General features: G+C 32.9%; 2 protein-coding genes across 2 annotated transcripts in view; one reads left to right on the top strand and one right to left on the bottom strand.

Annotated features, from left to right (window-relative positions):
* The window catches only part of LOC131849342 (nephrin), a 328,927-nt gene that overhangs the window by 40,286 nt on the left and 264,794 nt on the right, over positions 1-23,847 (top strand). Inside the window, exons 3-4 of the mRNA XM_059199397.1 lie at positions 3,533-3,682; positions 7,752-7,931. Coding sequence (XP_059055380.1) covers positions 3,533-3,682; positions 7,752-7,931 — 330 coding nt within the window. The remainder of the gene's footprint in view (positions 1-3,532; positions 3,683-7,751; positions 7,932-23,847) is intronic.
* Positions 1-23,847, bottom strand: part of LOC131849327 (spherulin-2A-like) — a 254,387-nt gene that overhangs the window by 72,590 nt on the left and 157,950 nt on the right. The gene's annotated exons all lie outside the window — the stretch shown is intronic.

The following is a 23,847-nucleotide window of genomic DNA, read 5'->3' as shown; positions in this document are numbered from 1 at the left end:
TATTTATTACAGTATTAATATCACAAATTTTTGCCATTACTGCCCTACAACACTTTCTAGTTCTACCCAAAGGTTATCTGGTAGAGAATTCCATATGGCATTGTCCTCTTGTACACTCTTTTAAAGTGCAATAATGAATAAAAAAAAAAAGAAAGGTAGGCTAGGTACAAAAGGCGGTCTTAGCGCTAAAGCGATTTCCTTCAGACAACCTTTAATTAAAATAAATTCAGCCATTCATATAAAAGAAATAATATTATTGATCTTGACGACCTCGGTGGTCCAGCGGTCTAGTACACCGCTTTACGACCGATGGTCGCGGGTTCGATTCCTCGCACGGCACAAACATTTGTATTCATGAGTATGATTGTTTGTATCAGTCTGGGTGGTTTCTATGTATCATATGTATGTATTTAAAAAATATATCTATGTATTTGTATCAGTTGTCTAGTACCCATAACACAAGCTTTAGCTAGCTTAACTTGGGTCTAGATGGCGCTGTGTGAATTGTCCTGAGATTATTATTATTATTATTATTGATCTGAACGCAGGTGAAACTACGAAAGTATTTAATAATCACAAGAAAAAAGTAAAAGAAGATATAAAAGAAAAGTTGAATAAATTCCTAAGTCAGCTTAAGTGCGATTATTTAAGAAACGACCAAACATTTTTACAAACTTTTACATTAGTATATATATAAGAGTTTTAAATAGTACTTAAGAGTAGATATTTTTAGTCTTACACTATTTATGGCCTCCCCTGTGGTGTAGCGGTTTAGCATACCACTTTAATTTCAATGGTCGCGGGTTTGATTCCTCGTAAGATACAAATATATATTCATGAGTATAAATGTTTGTATGAGTCAGTTTTAATGTGGAGTCATAAAAAAGAAAATTAAGAATTTCTTTGGGGTGAGCCTCTTTTATCATGTAGGGATATAAAAATAATAATAACCTAATTTCTGTCCTGCAGAGTGTACTTATAAAAATTCATCGATTTTGATGAAACTTTACAGTAATATAAATTATACATAAGAATAACATAGGCTATAATTTAAAAATATTATGTAAATTGGGCGAAATGTAATGATAAATATAAAGTAAGTAATACACGAAGTTGCTCGGGACAGCTAGTTCTAAATATTTATAACATAACCCTATTTAACACGATTGCAGTCGGTAAAGCTCGAAGCTCGTAAACAACTACGTCTTATTAATTTTCACGCGCTTGTCTCCTCGCATGTGTAGTGTCTCTTCATCTACTGTCATGCAGTGTGCACCATGCTTAATGTGGTGTTTGTCATAAGCGGAAGCGGGTTCGAGGAAGGCTTTCACTTCGTTAATTTAAAGCTTAATTAACAAACTTTCTTCGTATTCTGCTAACATAAATGAAATCATCTTGAATATTCAAACTAATTATTATAATTTAAGCTCAAATGAACTCAAATGAGTATCTTTTCAGTTCATCTTACCTCGAAAGCACTTTTAGTTTTGACATATCATAAGAGATTGTAATATACCTACATGAATAATGATATTTTATTTGATTTGTGCTATATATTTAAAATATATCAGAATTAGTTTAAAGTTAGCAAACATATCGTATAGCATATGCAGAAAATATAATAATATTGAGAGAATCTTTCATTTTTAATAGTGGTTTAATGCACATGCCTCTTCCCTTGTATTTATATTAAATTGAAACTATAGTTTATATTTAATATAAATAAAATATATCTAGAATAAAGTTTTTTTTAAATTTATATTTGTCAATTTTTGCATATCTGATTGTCCAACTATAATTACAATTTTCCTCCAATAATTAGCTACAAACGGTCTCATCCAGTTATGTCAGTTTCTAAAGAAACATTTTATAGTTATCTTCATTAGTTTTATCTACCTTCTATAATCACCCTATGACCTCAGGGTTAATGAATAAAATTTCTCTAGCTATAAAATATCTATTCGAATCATAAATTCGAATATGTAGAAAAAATATTACCAAGATCTGATCTGTCGCTCCCCTTTGCTCTATCCGCTATTCTACCCGCTCCCCGCTACCTCCGACCACCAAACTCCATATCTGCGGGGAGCATTCACCTCGCAAACTGTCTCCTTGTAAGTATACCCACTTGACGCCCACTCCGCTCTTCAGCTATCGTATTAGTTGATGAGGGTCCTTTGTCTTATTTTTAGGGTCCCCTCACCTAACACGAGAACGACATGTTATACCATGGTTCTGGTTACAAGTCATAAGAATGTTACTTTACGTCTGACCTTTTGTGGAACCCGTCACGTTCTGAGATCAACAGTAATGGTTTTTCTACGAATACAAATATTTACTTATGTTTGATGTTTTCTTCATTTACATTTACTTCTGTTGGCTCATTTATTTGTCAGGTCAGGTCTCCATGTTCATGTATATTAAATTCTTATTAATCATCATCATTATTCTAAAGAGCAACACACACATTTCTTACTTAGTCTGCTTCTATGGTTAAAAAAATGTGACTATTCAAAAGTGCTTATATTAAGTTTTGTGTGAAGATTATTTCTATTTCTATATTTTAATAATGTTTCTCCAATCCTAAGGGTATCGTGAGTCACACAGCGTTACGGTCGCGTAAATAATTTAATGCAAATTTTTAAATACGTACGTAATAAACACAGTTGACGACCTCGGTGGTCCAGCGGTCTAGTACACCGCTTTACGACCGATGGTCGCGGGTTCGATTCCTCGCACGGCACAAACATTTGTATTCATGAGTATGATTGTTTGTATCGGTCTGGGTGTTTTCTATATATAATATGTATGTATTTAAAAAAAAAAAATATCTATGTATTTGTATCAGTTATCTAGTACCCATAACACAAGCTTTAGCTAGCTTAACTTGGGTCTAGATGGCGCTGTGTGAATTGTCCTGAGATTATTATTATTATTATTATTATTATTATTATTACAGTCCATTTACCATCAGATGGGCCGAATGCTTGTTTGCCACCATAGTAGTATAAAAATAAAAAAAAAGTCCAATTCGAAAAACAATACTCATAACCATCGAAATTAAGGCAGCCAACTGCCGGTAGACTACCGAGGCCGCTAAATGAGTGGATCAAGTGAGTTTTAATTCATCACGTCCTTTCGTGAGCGTATATTCGTTCTATATTACGTTTGCGTCCAAGGGTAGTAACTTTAGACTGATTCTTTTCAATGGGTTATTTTTATTTATTTTGTAAACGCTTGCAACAACAAAGACCTGACTATATTGCCCACCTTGGGCCTTGATCTGATATAGACAATGTTGTGGCGATTGCTAGTCTTTGATTATTTTTTAACATTGTACAACCGACGCTGAGAACTTTATATCATTGTTTATTTTTATTAATTTTATTTCTACTATTATTACTATTTTCAGTTAAGCTATGACTGGATTGAAATAGCCAAGTCTTATATCGTAGCCTAATGTAAAATTCATCCAAATTTAATTTTCGTGTAAAGATTATGATATTAATATGTCTATTTCCATTTGTTTCAGTGCTGGTCTGCGTCGCTGGCTTCCAGCAACAGTACTTCAGAATCGTACCTCGGAGCTTACGAGTGCAGGAAGGCAATGAAGCCGTGCTAGAATGTGCTGTGGCCAATCTAGCTGGTCAGGTACAATGGGCCAAGGACGGGTTTGCACTAGGTGAGTTGAAACATTATTTTTAAACATTATATATAGACACGTACTTGTGCCTACGGTTTCACCCTCGTGAAAATTATAACTTATGTGTTATTCTGATGTAGAAGCTATATTATTGTAAAGTGATTAAAAATTCATTTAGTAGTTTTTGCGTGAAAGAGTAACAAACATCCATACATCTAAGTATGAAGATAATGTTAATTATTTCATTACTAATACGAGTAGGTAGGTGATTGATGTTCAGTTGAGATCTATTAAATGCATGTTTAGGTAAACAATGTATTGATACAAACTGCCTGAATAGGCCAATTGCAAATCGATTGCTAGGTGACGGCTCATACCCGACCTGTCTGATGTGGTCTAATTTATAAGCGGCAGCGTGTATAGTTTCCATAAATTATTGTATTTTTTTATACTACATAGGTGCCAAACAAGTAAACGGTTACCGTAGCCTATGCACGCCTGATATTTGCAACATTTTTATTGCTACAATTTTATTGGCCGTAGCTGATGTTGTATAGCTTTCTAACTTACATATATAGGTTTTCCAACACTAATAAAATTTTAGTTCGAATCAGTCATTCCTGAGATTAGGGTGTTAAGTCCTTTCTTTACTTTTTACTTTTACAGCGACAATATTTAATTTTATAGTGAACAATATATTATTTATATTTACATTATATATAAGTTATCAGTTAACTTTTATACAGTTAAATATTTGTATATCTATACACTGCACTTTTTAATTTTAACTGAAGTTATTAGTTAACTTGTATGTATTTGAAGACTTGTACATCTAAATAGATATTTATTCATTGCGTTAAAAATAATTCAGTAAATTAATGATTACTTAAATTGATTGAATACTTAAAAAATACTAGTATTTGTTATTTAACTTTAAATATTATAAAAAAGGACAATATTTAATAACACAAAGTATGTATAATATGTATACATATATATATGTATAATGAATTATTATAATAATTATTTATTTACACACGGAATAAGTAATGCCATTTTTATTATTAAAATAAACTTAATATAAACATTTCTATACAGTCCTTTCTTTATTAAACCACTTATTCGGAATACAGATACAGCCAAAAATAAAAGAATATAAAAAATTTACATGATAAAATTTAATCGCTATAGCGTATTACTTGTACCACAAACTTTAGTGTATACAACGTACAATATAGGTGCTTTGGAAGCAGAGATCCTATGAACCGTGGCATTTATTGCTACTGCTGTGCCTTTCTGTGTTCCACTTACACAACACTAGCTGTTCCTGCGGCTTTTACTGTATAAATAGACACTTTTGTGAATGAATTCCAAGATATGGACATGTATATCTGTGTGACAGACTATAAAATTAATGTATCAAAAATTCAATATAGAGTAATAAAGCTTATACATCAGAATAACACATCTATATATATAAATTACGTGTCACGTTTGTCCGTGATAGACTCGTAAACTACTGAACCGATCGCAAATTTGATTTGCACATTTAGTGCAATTGTATATCAATTATCCAACTTGAAAGATAGGATAGCTTAGCTCTCAATAATTTATAGTCGAAATATTATTTTATTCAAGAACCTTAGCCACAGACCTTACCTTAGCAACACAAAACGCGTGGCCGGGTCTGCTAGTAAACTATAAATTTCAAATATGAGGATGAAACCGCGGGCACAGCTAGTGTATTACTAATAATAAGTGTACTAGTACCAGAGTAATGTGTATACCAACATTTATTGGCTTTTAGAACTATGCTAATGGCCGCCCCTGGCCTTTACAGCTTTACCAGACGATATGGAGTGCAGAGTTCACCACAAACCTGCAAGGACTTGTAGAGCGGCCGAAGGTTACCTCATAGGCTCATTGACGTATTCGATTTCAGTTTAAGGATGTCGCTAGGTCTTCGAATCTCGGCTAAACCCGTTTTAATTTCGATCCTTATTTGAATGGGATAGTGGACCTCTTTAACCACATCCTCAGATTTGGAGTGTCTTTTCTACTTGCCCATTTTCTTTCGGTGATAGGCATAGTTAAAAAAATAGTCCGAAGTTATCGATAGAAGCTTAAAATGTAAGGATACTAGCTTCATTGCGCAGACTCTAAATGTTAAAAAGGTATATATAAATTTAATTATTAGATGCCTAATGAAAAATCCTAAAATCGATTAGCAATTAAAATCGAATTAATTTATCACCTAAGAAATCGATTGCGTAATCGATAATAATCGAAATTCAATCAGACTTGGGCGTCTTGCACAAAATTATTTAGTCGCGGTAATCGAATGGGATGGTACCGGTTAATTGTTTTTGAATAGAAATGCCACGAAATCGATATAAATGGTAGGAATTAATCGGTTGACGGGAGATAATCCTGGTTGATTCACGCAACGTAAAACCTCGGTTACACTGTTTACTTAATTGCGAATAAATCGCATCTGGTATTTTGTTGTTGGAAGTTTATGAATATATTTGAATAATTGTTATACATTTATTTAATATGTTAATATAATTTATTTTGATTTTAAAGCAAAAGCTTTACTTCCGATCCGTGGGTTCGATTCCTCGCACGGTACAAACATTTATAGTCATGAGTATGATTGTTTGTATCGGTCTATCAAAAATCTAAGTACTTATATATGTAATTTGTTTACAAGCTCTGTGCTTGTGTTACTAGACAATTTTTTTTTTTCGGACTACTCTAATGTTGGCCGCAGCTGGCCTTTAGAGCTTCACCGGACGTTAGGGGCGAGTGCAGATGACGGATGACGATGATGATGACGGATACGACTTTAGTCTGAGGGCACCACTAGGGGTTCGAACCTCGGCTCAGGCCGTCGTAATTTCGATCCCCGTTTGAATTGGACGGGGGATCGATCGGAGGGGTTAATATTACCGTGAGACTATATGTGTTAATTGTCCAGAATTTTATTTTTTTCAAATAAGTTGACGGCCCGTTTGGTGGAAGTGTGGGAAGTTTTACCCATATACATAAAATGCGCTACCGACTTCCCGCCATTCTGTGGCCCTAGTACCAGTTATATATAGTCAATCCAGTGAACTGAGATTATGAATGTATAAGTTATTATATTAAGATGTTCTCTAAGTAATAGTGTAATTGTTACACTATCTCGTATATACAATATAGATTGATTGTAATTAGACATGTCATAAGTGTCTGTTTTTTTTTATGGATGATAATGGTATGGTGCACCCTCCTGCGCTAACGGTTTACGCTGGCGGGGCAGCAGTGAAGGATGATAAGATGAGCATGAGGTCAGGTCAGTTAGCCCATCGTGACATATTTAGCAGAAATTTATCACGATGATTTCCAGGGGGAACCGCGTGGAGGTTAACCTGACATGGTACATTGCTAGTAATGGGGTCATGAGTCCACATTACTAACAATCCCCTTCCCTCCCATAAGTGTCTGTTATAAACCTACATGAATTGGGGGGGAAAAGGGATTGTTAGTAATGTGGATTGATAACCCCATTGCTAACAATGTACCATGTCAGGTTGACCTCCACGCGGTTCCCCCTGGAAACCATCGTGACAAATTTCTGGTGAATTTGTCACGATGTGCTAACTGACCTGACCTCATGCTCATCTTATCATCCTCCACTGGTGCCCCGCCAGTGTAAACCGTTAGCGCAGGCGGGTGCACCATTCCATTATAATCCTTTTAAAAACCTACATGAATAAATATTTTTTTTAATTTAAAATTTTAGCTTTTGTTTGTAATTTCAATGCATTATCTTATCCGGAAAAAACCGAAGCTGAGTTTACGAAACTGCTTTACGACTGACTGACTGACGCAGCTGACTTTATATAAACTCTACGTGTAGTAAAATTCATATCCCACTAATATTATAAACGCAAAAGTTTGTGTGGGTGTTTGTTACTCTTTCGATACTATTTTGATGAAACTTTACTAACATATAGGCTATAAGTTAAAATAATATAATGTACATTGGGCGAAATATAACGATAAGTGTAATGCAGACGAAGTTGTACGGGTCAGCTAGTTTAATTATATATTTCTTTTACAGGCTTCTCATCTGTGATCCCCGGATATCCTCGCTACACAATGTTCGGCGACCGGCGACACGGTGTCTACAATTTGCGCATTGTGAACGCGAGTTTAGAAGATGACGCCGAGTTTCAGTGCCAAGTGGGACCAGCGCAGATGCATAAGGTCATACGCGCCAACGCCTCCCTAACTGTTATATGTAAGTACGGTTTTTTTAACTTTCGTGTTTATTATCATTACATAGTATAAAGCATTAGAGTATTTGCTTTTGCAATAGCATATGGTAGTGGTCACTCTATTCTCCCAAATTGGAATTTATAATGAATCCGTGTTATTGTAACATTTATTTGAAAAGAATACGATCTCATCTCGAAATCATACCGAACTGACGATAGATTTGACATATCATAAGAGTCTGTAATAGACTTACATGAATAAAGATATTTTGAATTTTGAATTGATTTTAGTAAAAAAAAAAAGGTTAATCCCACGCGGTCAAAGTCACAGAAAAAGAAACAAAGCATATACATGAACTGGGATAATATTTGCCTAAATCTAACATTGAACCCATTATATTCATCGTACAATATATTCCCATGGGTGCAGTCGATAAAGGTGGACTGAGAAATATATCAATATTGACTTTGTTAATTTGAATTTATGAAACCCTTGTATATTGGATGGTAGTATTGGTATTTATACACATACTAGCTCTGCCCGCGGTTTCATTCGCGTGAAATTTATAGCCTATAAATTATTTCGATGTATAAGCTATATTACTGTAAAGTTTCGTCAAAATCCGTTCACTAGTTTTTGCGTGAAAGTGTAATAAACATCCATGCTCACAAACTTTCTGATTTATAATATTATATATATAACATATAATATATGAGTATTTAATTGAATCAGTGCTAATTGGTAGTTTGTATTCACACATTTAAACTTAAAAATGTAAAGTAATAATAAAATTATTTAAAAGAACAACACGCAAGTTTCTTGCTCATTCTTCTTGTTATGAGACAGCTTTACGAATGAGCGGTAGATTAAAAAAAATGTGATGACTATTCAAAAGTGCTTCAATGTAAGTTTATTTGAATAAATGATTCTATGACTTAGTATTTCAGCTGTACCACATTCGTAATATATTAAATCATTAATAACTGTATTAATTTAAATGTAGCTATTGTTAAATGTAAAATTAGTAACTGTCGCCCGCGCCATAGTATAGGTGGTAATGGGAGTCCAACTGAACCTAATAATGTGAGTCCAGTTTTAGGAATCGTGTGACTGACACAGTCATGTCGTCATTTCCATATATTGAAACCATAAGAATATAAGGTTTTGACATAAAACTCAAATATAACACACCCAGTCATTGTCCAACAGCAATTTCGTTTTATTATTTCAATAAAGAACATGAGGGTGAATATTTTTTATAATTCTTCCATCTAGACCATGCATATAGGGTCCAAAAAATATATTGGTACCCAACAATTGCTTATTGGAAACGGAACTGGGAATTTGAATAAAAGGTCCTCGTAAAATAGTCGCTATCCTATTACACTGACGGGTTAAAGTGATGGGACGTTAGGGATATCGATGAAAGTCGCTATATCAAATTTTATCGATATCGTAACAGAGACTGCAGTATAAATATACGTCGATGAATAGTTCTTTATTTCAATACAATGCATTTTCTTTTACATAAAGGAATTATATTTTTATCTTTTTAAGATTATATAGATGTGGTAGTTTGTGTAGACCAGTGATTCCCAAAGTGGTCTATATCGACCCCCAGGGGTCTAAGACGAACTGTAAGGGGTCTACAATAGCGGTCATCTTGTTCTTTTTTTTTAATTTTTTTTTCTAACATTTATTTAGGCACTTTTATCATAGGATGGGACTGCTATCTTATTACTAATCTTATCTTCTACTGTACAATGAAAATAAAAATTTTGCTGGCGATGATACAGGATCAGATAGTATACCGTGGTACATACCAAAATCAAGCCGATTCAGTCCAATTTTTTTTTTAAATAATTCCCTTTTTGTTCTTTCTACTTTCTTTTTAACACTAAACTTTACTATAGTTGGAAATTTACAAAAACTTAATACCAGGTAAGAATGGGGGTCTAGCCAAAACCGAAAAATATGGCAAGGGGTCAACGAAACGGAAAAGTTTGGGAACTTCTGGTATTCTTCTGGTAGACTCATTCTTGAAGTGTTAGATGGAGTTGAATGAAATTTCATAGATTTGACTGTTCTTAGATCTGTATGAACGACGTTTTTGATTTGATTTGATTCACTATATACAGACATTATAAAGTTACCTAATTAGTGTTTACTGAGATTGCTATTGATAATTCTTTTTTTCTTTATAATAAGTATTTTCGGTAATAAAAATATATTAAAATATCTTCAAAATATATATAATATATAAAATATCTTAATAATTTTAATGTTGAAAATACAAGATTGTACATTTTTATTTATTTATTTTTATTCTTACTAAGTCTTCACAGGTCTTAACCTAATGTAATACTTACTTAAATATATTTTCATAATTACTTATAGCTTATACTTATAATAAATAAAGTTATCTTAGTAAGTTCATTTAGAGAACAAGAAAATCTAGTTCTGTATTATAGAATTCAATAATAACGTAATATTTTACTTTTCCCATATTTTCACGGCCCCCTCCGATAAATCCCCCTTCCAATTCGAACGGGGATCGAAAATAAGGCAGCCTGAGCCGAGGGACAAACTCCTAGGGGTCCCTTCAAATTAAACTCGTATCCTTCAGGTGAGAGTTGGAATTCAGCCGCTCCATAAGTCATTCTTCGGATTTGGAGTGTCATCTGCACTCTCCCCTTCTCGTTTGGTGAAGTTGTAAAGGTCAGCTGCAGAAAATAGCAGTAGAGTAGTCCGAAAAAAAACATTTTCATATAAGGAAGAAGAAGAAGAAAGGCAGAAGAATAAGGCATAGAGAGTTTACGTTTAAAGGATCTTTTTTATCCGTTCGGTGAAGCTGTAAAGGCCAGCTGCATTAGAGTAGTGCGAAAAGAAATTTACAGTGGAAAGTGTGTCTACTATGTACCGTCGCATTTTTTAAATTATTTTTTAGTTAGTGCTAGTAAAAAAAAATTCACTCTCCAAAAGGAACGGAATTATGCGATTTAATCTAAACTTTATGTAATTAGAGTTTCATACTGCATGAGGTCTCGAAGGTTTCACTACTGTATGATAGTTACACTGTAGCCGCACAAGTTAGCACTCTGCAGCATCCATTGCGACATGTAATTTCCTTGAGATGAGCTCATCTTAATATCAATCAAACTTTTCAATCTTAGTAAGAAGAAGTTTTTTGAAAGACAAAGATAGTTTTAAATTTACTTTAGTTCCATTACATCTCTCCATTTTCTAAAGTAATGTTATAAAATGGAAAAAAAATGTATTTATTTATTATAATAAATTAATAAAATAATATTTATTTTATTAATAAATTTGATTAGTTACTTAATACTTGACATATTCCACTAACATTAATTATAATAGTATGATTAAGTATTTATTTTAATAAATTAATTATATGACTAATTTATTATTAAATTTCATTAGTTACTCAATACTTGACATATTTGTACTTAATTTTGGTAAAGTTTTATTGCTATATTAATATATTGACATCCATAAAATTGTTCTATGGGGCCTGACCAAAATAGATTTACTTATTTATTTAAGTCAAACAGAAATGTAAAAGGTTAACATAATAAGAGCACGGACTTTGTGTCTGTGAAAAGAAAAAAAAACATTAATTATAGATACAAAGAAAAATAAAACAAAAGATTGAAGAAAGAAACACGTACAAAAGGGAGTCTTGTCGCTAACGTAATCTCTTCCAGAAAACCTTATCAAAAAGAGTATTGCTAAAAATAAAGTAAGCAGCTTACGAGTGGAAATAAGTTGACAATTAAAAAATGTATAAAAAAATATACTCTTATATAAATACGTACTAGTTGCTAATCGCGACTTCGTTTGCATTTTTTGAGATAAAGCCTGTCCTCGTGATGCAATCTATCCTCACGTCCAATATTAAGATCTGTTGAGCAGTTTAATCGTGAAAATATAACAAACAGACGGACGTCCGTATTTATAATCTTATATGTAAAATTCTCGTGTCACAGTTTTCGTTCCCATACTCCTCCGAAACGGCTTGACCGATTCTCATGAAATTTTGTGAGCGTATTGAGTAGGTCTGAGAATCGGCCAACATCTGTTTTTCATCCCCCTAAATGTTAGGGGGTAGTCCACCCCTATTTTTTTTTTTATTTTATGGCAAAACTACGTTTGGCGTGACAGCTAGTCTTATATATAAAATTCTCGTGTCACAATGTTAGCTACAATTCTCCTCTGAATCGGCTGGACTAATTTTTATGAAATTTCATATGCATATTCAGTAGGTCTGAGAATCGGCAACTATTTATTTTTTATACCCCTAAGTGATAAACGTTGTACATCCCTAATATTTATTTTTATATTTTTATAATGTGGCATTAAAAAATACGTACAATGCAAAATTTCACTATTATATCGCCCTATTTTTTAATAATGATTTTAGCGACAACCCTAACATTTATTTCTGTTTTTTTGATATTTTTATAATATGACATTAAAAATACATACAACCCTAATTTTGCAGTCTTCCTTCACTAAGATCTATTTTTTAATAGTGATTTTAATTTATATGTCAAAACAACATTTGCGGGGTCAGCTACTTACGTAATATAGATTTTAATATAATTTAGAAAGATTGCACAATATATATATAAAGAAATTCTTTATAATAATATAATTAAATATTTCAACAATGCAAATTTTGGCGCGTATATAATAATTGTAATAAACTTTAAATGTCGTTTCTTTGTTTACAGGTGAGTTATATATATATAATGACATTTTCAGGGTTTCTTTATAAAATAAACTAAAATTTGTTTCTCTGTAAACAAAGAAACGACATTTAAAGTTTATTACAATTATTATTCAACTATTATTGTCTTTTTATAATATATTTTATATAACCTTATTCACGCACACCTGTTTTTGCACGATCCATTTTATGTTATTTCTATTGACAGCTCCCTTTGACACTCCTTGCAATCAACAGCGCGGAACGCGCCAAAATTTGAATTGTTGAAATATTTAATTATATTATTATAAAGAATTTCTTTATATATATATATATATATATATATATATATTTAAAACGGTGTCCGTATAAATTTACATTCATAATCGATGACACCACATCACTACAAGTCGAAACCTATCATCCCTAACCCTTCAACTGCCGCTATAAACTGGGGCCTCACCGTCCGGAATATTCGACCCCAACCCGATTCAGCTAAGGTTAAGCTTTTCATATAAAAAGCGACTTTATACCCTTTTTTCTCACTGTCGTATTACAAGACTTTGCGCTTAGAACGTTAGGATATGCCGATTCGTAATATTTTCCACTTAAATATTCGTGGTGTGTAAAAAAAATGGAGTGTTTATATGTTGCGGTTGATAAGGTAGTCGTGTACTATCGAAACTAAATCGAGAACAACTTATGTCTGTTTGTTGCTATCTTATTAATATTACTAGCTGTACCCGCGACTTCGTCCGCGTGGAATACTTATATACTATACTTTATTTTTTTTTAAACAAAATAATGTTTCTAAAATATAAGTAGCCTAAGTTACTACTTATTACATTAGCTATCTGCCAAATAAAGTATCGTCAAAATCGGCCCTGCCATTTCAGAGATTAGCCGGAACAAACAGACAGACAGAGAACAATTTAAAAAAATGTTAATTGGTGTATGTACTGTATTTATATTCATATGCTTGTAGTAAAATACGGTTAATTTAATATAGATAAACGCGAATGTTTGTTAGTATGGATGGGTGTTTGTTTCACGCAAAAACTACTGAACCAATTTTGTTGAAACTTTACAATAATGTAACATATATATCAGAAAAACATATAGGCAATAAATTTCTGAAACCGCGGGTACAGGTAGTAGGTATATATTTTAGGAGTATTCTTTACTTAAAAGAATATTTTTCTTTAAATATTTTAACTTCTCTGGTAAACAAATAATATTAATAATCGTGGACTCACAGCGCCATCTTGTAACAAGCTATGCAGAACTTACGTTAATTGTAACTATAGTGGATTTGCTGGTCTAACGTTTTAGCACACCACCTTTCTTCCGATGGTCGCGGGTTCGATTCCTCGCACGGTATTAACAATTGTATTCATAAGTATGATTGTTTATATCGGTCTGGGAGTTATCTATGTGTGTCTAAATATATATAACTCAAAGGTCACTGACATGGTGATCTATCAACGCTCAGCCCAAACCACTGGACGGATCGGGCTGAAATTTGGCATGCAGGTAAATGTTATGACGTAGGCATCCGCTAAGAAAGGATTTTGATTAATTCTACCCTCAAGGGGATAAAATAGGGGATGATTTTGCATGCATAAAGCTACTATAACGTAGGCATCCCCTAAGAGAGCATTTTGATAAATTCCACCCCTAAGGGGATAAATTAACGCGAGCAAAGCTGAGGGCAAAAGCTAGTTATGTATATATTTACAAAATTGTACCAGTCATCTAGTACCCATAACACAAGCTCCACTTAGTTTGGGACTAGATGGCGCTGTGTGAATCAGTGAACCATTATTACATATAGGCTACGATTACGTCTTACTGTCAGGTGTACCGTCAGTTTGTTTGTCATTTAAATTATTCATAAAAAATTTGCTTCCTTGCCTATATCGTGGGTCTATTTCCCTTTAGATACGTAATGACATAGTGATGTTCCTCTAATGTTCCCATAGGACCTGCCCATCATACGAGTATATCTACCGGTACGACGTGTTGATACGAAATATTGAATATTATCTAACTGGAATTAGGATTTTACGAGCGAACCGAGAATATATTATACTAGCTAATCGCCCCGGCTTCGCACTGCTATGCATGTATTATATATATAAACCTTCCTGGAATCACTCTATCTATTTAAAAGAAACCGCTTCTAAATCCGTTGCGTAGTTTTATAGATTTAAGCATACATAGGGACAGACAGCGACAGCGACTTTGTTTTATACTCTGTAATGATTATGTATCACGCCCCATTTGATGGTAAGAAGTAATCTGACGATTACTTCTTACCATCAAATGGGCCGTCAGATTATTGTTTACCATTCAAATTGACTTACTTGTTTACCATTCCAATTATCGTAAAAAAATATTTCGTCGTACAGTCTAATGAAGGTAATCGAAACTGCCGGCACCTATCGAGATTTATATTCGGTGTTACTCCAGCTAGCTCGTGATTACGGCTAGTGCAACCTACTTGAAACGTCTCGAGAGGTAAATCCCTTATTTACCATACAATTCTTCGTGTTAAAATCCGTTTAACTACATTAATACTGTGTACAAAACGCGAAAATTTTAAAATAAGGACCATCATGTTTATGTGTTGGGTCTGTTTCATTTTAAAAGGGTAATGACATAGTGATGTTCCTCTAATGTTCCCATAGGACCTGCTCATCATATATCTACCAGTACGATGTGTTAATAGGGAATATTGAATATTATCAAACTGGAATTAGGACTTTACGAGCGAACTGAGAATATATTATATGTATCCATGCTGACGATTACTTCTTACCATCAGATAGGTCGTCAGCTTACTGTTTACCATTCGATTTTTTGCCGAATTTAGTGGGTCCAATTACCCTTTAGATGCGTAATGACATAGTGATGTTCCTCTAATGTTCCCATAGGACCTGCTCATCATATATCTACCGGTACGACGTGTTAATACGCAATATTGAATATTATCAAACTGGAATTAGGACTTTACGAGCGAACCGGGAATATATTATACTTTAGTACAACCGTGTTTTGCGGTGAAGTAATATTTCTTTGGGCGTCGTAAAAACCAATATTATAGGGCGAGATGTCCCAAGAATAATACGCTTACGACAGAAGGATGTATTTGGGGCATCCGTTGATATGTGGAGTTATTACCTTTTGGTTTTGTTATTTATTTCGCACGATACAAAACTATATCTTACTGATATTTAAACGCGAAGTCTGCGAGTATGGATGGATGGATGTTTGTTAATCTATCACGGAGAAACTACTGAATTGATTTTGATGAAACTGTACAGTGACTTTACAATAATAAAGCAAAATATCACATAGGTTATAAATTGCATGCGAGTGAATCCGCGGACACAGCTATAATTATGTTATAGTATAGAAAAAACTGAGTAAATCAAATATGATCGTATTATAGTATACTAGCTTTTGCTCGTGTCTTCGCTCGCGTTAATTTGACCCCTTTTCCTTCTCTTTACTCTTCTTTTTCCTTTCTATGGGGATGCCTACGTCATAGTAGTTTTATGTATGCAAAATCTCAGCCCGATCGGTTTAAAATTGACAAAGTTTCATACAAACTTTCATCCCCTGTTTTATCCCCTTGCGGGTAGAATTAATCAAAATCCTTTCTTAGCGGATGCCTACGTCATAACATCTACCTGCATGCCAAATTTCAGCCCGATCCGTTCAGTGGTTTGGGCTGTGCATTGATAGATCACTATGTCAGTCACGTTTGAGTTATATATATTTATATTAACATATAAGTGCGTTATAATGTTTATAACACACTAGGCGGAATTTCAGCCCGAGCCCTTAGGCGAGGCACAGTGGGAACTCGCCTAAGAAAGCCATCTCATAAATACTTTTTCTAAAACTCCGTGGATATGCTTGTATAATACCTCAAATTGTAGTCAAAGAGTTACTCTATCATTATAAATATGATTCAAATCTCTGACTATTCATACTTCATAGAATGGAGCCTCTAAAGTCAAGGAATGAAAAAAATACAAAAATAATTTTGTAACTTAAATTTGTTTGGTATAAATTTATAGTATCAAAACAATATCAAGTCATATAGTGTGATACCATTTTAGAATGCTTAGAATGTGTACTTTACTATAAAATGAAAATATATTTATTTTAGTTGAATATTATTTAACTAAAAATCCATATATCGTTATATGTATAGACTTTCACTTGGAGATTTGACAGTTGCCGAAGCTTGCCGAAGTTCTAAATTTGGTTTTATTTATTAGGAAATATAATGTAATTTGATGGCATAACATTTTTTTTTGCAGTTTCACTGCGTAAAATATTTAAATCGAGTATAATATCATGGTGAGGTTTGTCTTTTCTAAGTACGTATATTAAGATTTTCTTCTTTATTTGAGATTTTCTGTCTGAATACTTAAAAAAATACTTTTTGGACAATTATTACTATATATTTTATCTTTTGCCTTAATTTTATCAACTATTTCACACAGTATATAGTTCCCATTCCCATACAGACCTATTCTATACCGCATAATGTTAAATATTTTTTATCAAGTAATTTTGCACACGTATATGATCATTATTAAGTATAAAATAGTGTATGTATTTGCATATGAAATATTACAGTTCTTCATAAACTTTTCGTCAACGCTATTCGAAATGTGGTCGAAAGAAAGAGTTTTTAAATAAAATAGCAATTTATAGGATGGTATTTTCACTGTAAATCTAGAAAAAAGTACATGCGAACCTGAACCTCCTACTTCGACAGAAAAAAGAGGAAGACCTTCTAAAAGGTACGAAGTTCGGACAAAGAAACGAAAAAACAAGGCTTGCTTGATACTTGTGGACTTCATACTGAACTCATATGTACAGGGTTTAAGGGTTTCATCATTGATATTTTACGAGCATTGCCACCAGAAAACTAGAATGAATTGAGCAATCTTAATGAATAATCTTATTAATGAACCGGCATATATAACAGCATATTCAAAACATTAAGCTTTTAGCATTTTTATAAAATTGGATCTGAACAAGGCACAGTACGAAAATATGAGGAGTTGTTTGATAGCAAAGAATTACTTATTGTTTCCATCATACAGGTTGATTCGTGAAGCTAAAGAATCGTGCTATCCGCCAAAATTATGTACAGAAATTACTAACGTTAAAGCAGAAATCAAATGTATGTACCATTTGCAGTGCAAAACCCACAGAGATGAACAATTTAGAAAAAGTACAAAATAAACCTGTCGATGAAACTTCCTATCAATACGAGTATGGCCTTTCAACTTTGCATTCGTGGAACTTATTTTACATTTATCTTACAATTAAAATACAAATCAATAAAAATGGTCTGCCACAACAACAGAAAATAAAAATTTAAAAAAGCAAAAGAAGGCTTATGTACAAAGAAGGTTCAGAGAAGAACTTGGATTAAATATAGATAAACCGAAGCAAGTTAGTGGCAACACTAATGACGGCAATACAGCCACAAGATTTTTCCAATATTATCGTTGTGCATCAGAAATTACTAGTATATATGAGGAATTAATAAAACTGTTTTATGTTATGAAATGAAATGTGAACGTGTGACACGTCATTTTCTGTCTTGCCTCTCGGGCAACTTTCAGTAGATGAAGAGTCACGGAACAAAGACTATAAACAGTTCAGGCTTCATCATGCAAGACAATGTTCGAGGGTAGCCTCTATATATACCTCTGACCCATACATAACAAGTTTAAGAAAACCTTCCAATTAAAAATATTTAGTTCTTTTTGATGAAGAAAAGGAGGTCTTGAGTGACTTGTAAGCTATCTTTATAAGAATTTTGGTTTTTTACTCTGATACTTTTACTTATTTCTGTATAAACTTCTTAGGACATAAATGTAAGTCTACAAATTCTATATTTCTTGTATTCCTAAATTATTTATAACTATTAGAAATATTTTTTTACTCACAAAGCATACATTATTTAAAAGTATATATATTTAAGATTATCAGGAAAAAAAATCATGTACATATCTTTATTAATACAGAAGTTATAGATTTATGAGATGAAAATGAGTCAAAGTTCCCACTGTGCGAGGGCGTAATAGAGCCGAGCCTGTTTAATACGCACGTATACCGTTCGACGTTTTTCAACACACTTGATTTTAAATAAACTCAACCATAAAACTCTGATGCACGCTGTATCTTGTGTGCTTTCCCGCAGTTTTACTTTTTTAACCCTTCGAACTTTTTGACACAGATCTGTGCACCCCTGGTAAACCGTATTACGGTCTTGTCAGATCTGTGCCCGCAAAACCGTGACTTCTTTTTAACCAATTTAGTCCTTATTTAAAACAAAATAAGATTGAAACATATTTGAAAAAATACAGCTGGCGCGCATACCTCTTCACTGTCGGTCGCTGCGACAGACGACAGGCATTAGAAAGGTTAAATCAGCACTGCCTACTGGCTGAGTAATGATAAAAAAATAGCAATTAGTGCAGTTTTCCTTTAATAAATAAATAAAAATGATTTTGCGTTTGTTTTATGAGCTGCTTTATATATATAACTAGATGTGCTCGCAATTTCGTCCGCGTGGAAATTAACTGTATTTTTTCAAAATAAAAGTAGCCTAACTTACCCCTTATTATATCAGCTACCTGCCAACAAAAGTCCCGTAAAAATCGGTCCAGCCATTTCAGAGATTGGCCGTAACTAACAGACTGACAGACAAAAATCGTAATAAATATTATTTTGGTGTATGTACCGTATCTATATTCATATGCATGTAGTAAAAAACTGTTATTTCAATATTACAAACGGACACTCCAATTTTATATGTATACATTAGATGCACTTTACGAGTATTTTAAAAATAAATAAACAAACATACCCCAGTCAGATTCAGACGTACCATCTGATCTTAATACTAGACGAAGCTGTAACAATGACGGTTAACAACATGCTGCAAGATATCGCCGTCTCGCTCGCACACACGGAAAATCGACGCGCAATCTCGTCCCGAGCATAAAATTTGCAAACGTAGCGCGAAAAGTTATATTTTTTGCCTAAACCCTTCTAAAATATTGATAGTACGGCCGCCTCGGGTATCTTGGGCGATAAAAAAATATATATAGCAGTCACGGGTTAAATTCTTTACAAAAAGTTATTGATAACGTGGTAGGGTCAAGTAGCTTATAATAAAAACTGAAAAGGGATACGCGTCGACAGGGTTAATTTTTACATGATTTTCTTTTTAGCTACACATATATGTGTGTGCAATTATGTATATATCTATATATATGTGTGAATGTTTTGTGTTTTGATTTTAACACTGTCATTGCTGATGCGTTTTTGATGATTGAATTCGGATATCTAATTAGAAATTGTCTACCGTCATACTCGGTAACGAATGCTATTTATAAAGAGTTTGGATGGTATCTTAAGTAGTCGCATTTTTTCTTCTTTTTTTGTTCTTCTATGATTTTGACATTTTTGTAGTGTACTGTATTTAATATAATAATAATAATAATAAAACTCTTTATTGTGTATAAAAGAAACAAATAATTACAAAAAGGAAATAAAAAAAGAAGGATATGCAAAGAAAAGGCGGCCTTATCGCTTAAAGCAATATCTTACAGGCAACTGTATTTGTCTGTAATATTCTAATTTTTCATTATATATAACACTAGCTGACAACGAAAACGTTGTTTTGCCATATAAATGAAAATCGCTACTAAACAATAGGGGTTGGTGAAAGAAGGGTGAAAATTTAGGTTTGTATGTATTTATAATGCCATATTATAAAAAATATAATATTAAAAAAAATGTTAGGGGTGGACAACCCTTATCAGTTACGAGTATGAAAAATAGATAGTAGCCGATTTTTAGACCTACTGAATATACATATAAAATTTCATAAAAACCAGTCAAGCCGCAGGAGTATGGTAACTAACATTGTGACACGAGAAATTTATATATAAGATAATATATAATAACAAAATTAATAACCATATAATCTGTAACTTCATCTCCCAAATAATTGATACAAAATCGATTTTAATCTCACATAATAAAGTAGAATTAAAAAATAATCAATGACAGGTCTTTACATTTTCTGTGCGATCTGAATAATTTGACAGTGGTTGTGGTTACTGTGGTCTAACGATGCATATCTAAAGTCCATCTCGTTTCCTTTTAAAATTCCAGACTTGTTTGATCGTCGGGTCTGGAATTCTCACAAATAGTACCAAGTTTTTATATGAGCTCTTATTCGGTACGGTGGATGGCAAAGATTTTATATGACTTTTAAAGTAGTTCGCAGTTATTAGACCGTGTTCACACTGAGCGGAGCGCGCCGATTCAAATTGGACCAGCCAGCGGAATGAGTGGAGATGACGCTATTTAACTTTGCGAAAATGTTTTGTGAATAATTTTTATCTTTTGTTTCAGTTGTTGAATACATATAGTTTCAAATAATAAGTTACATATATAATTGGTTTAGTAAATTAGCTGACGGCACATGAGATGGTAAATGGTAAGATCCACCAATATACATGAACAGTACCATAAACATCACGATATCATGTGACCGTGGACACATGTGTTAACAATAGTCATTTCGGGTGACTAAAATGGTATTGTAGCTCAGTCATGCATAAACGAAACATCTCCATTGGAAAGTACACATTGTCCTAAGGAGATAAAAATCATCGCTCCTAAGAATATCATGAATTCTTGTCCTTCACGGATCTAGGCATGAACTCAAAGAATCCGAGCACGATAGATCTATGCAGATCGCAGTGCTATAGGTCTAAACACAGAGTACCCCAAAACCCTTAGTAAAAAATGTCATGCCTCTTAATCATATAATTTCACTATACTGAATACCTCAATCTCACTTATTTCAGCTACTAAGCAGCTTGCTTTGTAATCTGTCTTTCAGTTAAAGGGTGTATATAGAACAGTGTAATTATTAACGGTGATATAACATCTTAGTCCTCTTTAATGGCAACCCATGAGTGGTTCTACAGGCATCACATGACAAAAAGATGTGTATTGTTGTTCATATATATAAACGACGGTTATTACTTACCACCGGGTGATCTATCAGTTTGTTTGCACTGCACTTACATAACACCTTTTTTGTAAATTCTAGCCATTATATCACAAATGAAATTGGCAGTTTTAGAGATCCTTTATTGCACTTAAGTACATTAAAAATAACGTTAACAAAGTAGGACTTATCTCTAAAAGAAATCTCTTCCAGTCAACCCACTACAGCGTGGCATAGGAAGTATTGAGTGGGTCAAATAATAATTTAATAAAAATGTTATCAAGTAGTTCAAACAAAAAGTAATCTTAGGTATATGAATATAGATTGCGTTTTGCTATTCTTTCAATAAGAATGTGCCCTTATAGTTCGTCTGCGCTGGCTTTATTATCGTCATAAACAATGCTGAGAACTGCGTTACAGTTTTTATTTGCAACATATGTGTTTGTATTTTGTTTTATTGTGGTATAACTTGAATTCATTGCGAATTTTTGCAAATTTCATTAATTGACTCAACTTCTAGGTTAATATGGTTTTATATACTTATTAATCTAAATATAACTAACTCCAAGGTGACTGACATAGTGATCTATCAACGCACAGCCCAAATCATTAGACCGATCGGGCTGAAATTTGGCATCCAGGTAGATGTTCCACTAAGAAAGGATTTTGATAAATTCCGCCCCTATGGAAATAAATTAACACGAGCGAAGCCGCGGGAAAAAGCTAGTTTTAAACTCATACACATTAAAGAGTTTTATTTTTTAATTAACAAATATAATATACACTGCCGAGGCACCAGTGAAGATGATAAGTGGAGCATGAAGTCAGGTTAGTGAGTCCAGGGTGGCGGATCAGTATGATTGAGTACTATCGGTCTAGATGTCTTCTATGTACAAAGGTATTTACAAAAAAAATATCTATATATTTATATCAGCTATCTTGTAGTATACATAACACAAGCTCTTCTTAGCTTGGGACTAGATGGCGCTGTGTGAACAATTCACACTGATTTTTATAGATTCAGATAAAACGATTTCAACATACGAATAAAAAAATACGAGTAATTCAACGTTGCGTTTGCATAATTTCTTTCATTCAAATCTGCCGCTTCCCTAAAAGATAAGGCGGGACTTTCTGATAACAATATGTAAATTATATGTCCAGTAGAAACAGATACAGAAATAGAAATAATCATGGTTGAAATAAATATAATTTTGAGTACTTTTGAATGTGGTAATTTTCTTTAATAATAATAAAGAAAAATGAGGAAGAAACTCAGTTAATACTGTTTTTAGAAGTGGTAAATTATAGATAGATAGATAGAATATACTTTATTTGCAACGTACAGTAAAGAAGAAGCACAAACAATATAACAAAGGACACATGTATCGTTATAATAAGGCGGCCTTATTGTTGAAAGCAGTCTTTTCAAGGCAACCTTAGGGAAACGGATTGAAACATCGAACAGGTAGGTAAAATGACCTGAACAGAACAGAAAACTAAAAGGTAACAAATATATAATGATGATAAAGGAAAATAATAATAAATATTATATGAATTAAAATTTATGTACATAATAATATATCAGTATATCCCTATTACTACCTTTATATATATAGTGGTAGAACCACTTGTTGTATTTTAAAGGTTGTCTGTAAGAGATTGCTTCTTGCGATAAGACCGCCTTTTGTACTTCTATATCTCTTTTCTGTATAATTCTTATGTATTAATTCTATTGGTGCAATAAAGAGTTTACAAATAAATAAATTTTACAAACCAAAATTATCATGTATATAGAAACTACAATGACACTTAAATAATTTGACTATTATGTATGTGGACGAAACAAGAGTTCTAGGATACAAAGGCATTCGATTCTCCCTGCCAACACCGTAAGGGACATTGAGTGAAGATATAAAACATACCTATTACAGTACTTAAATATTAAATTCCAACGAGACTTAAAATACAAACTGAACGACTACGCAATCTAAAACTTAAAATAGTACACAAACGCGTATTAGAATTTAATAATAAATAGCTGACTTCTATTAGAAAAACACAAGTTTCAGCGAAATCTTGTAACGGTACAGTATCAATATTAAAACAATTGTTGAGCAAGCTACGAAAATTAATAAC

This window comes from Achroia grisella, unplaced genomic scaffold (genome assembly GCF_030625045.1).
Source record: "Achroia grisella isolate CSIRO2021 unplaced genomic scaffold, CSIRO_AGI_Agris_v1 utg1107, whole genome shotgun sequence".
In the NCBI taxonomy this organism is placed as follows: domain Eukaryota; kingdom Metazoa; phylum Arthropoda; class Insecta; order Lepidoptera; family Pyralidae; genus Achroia; species Achroia grisella.
This window is presented reverse-complemented; position numbering and strand designations above follow the sequence as displayed.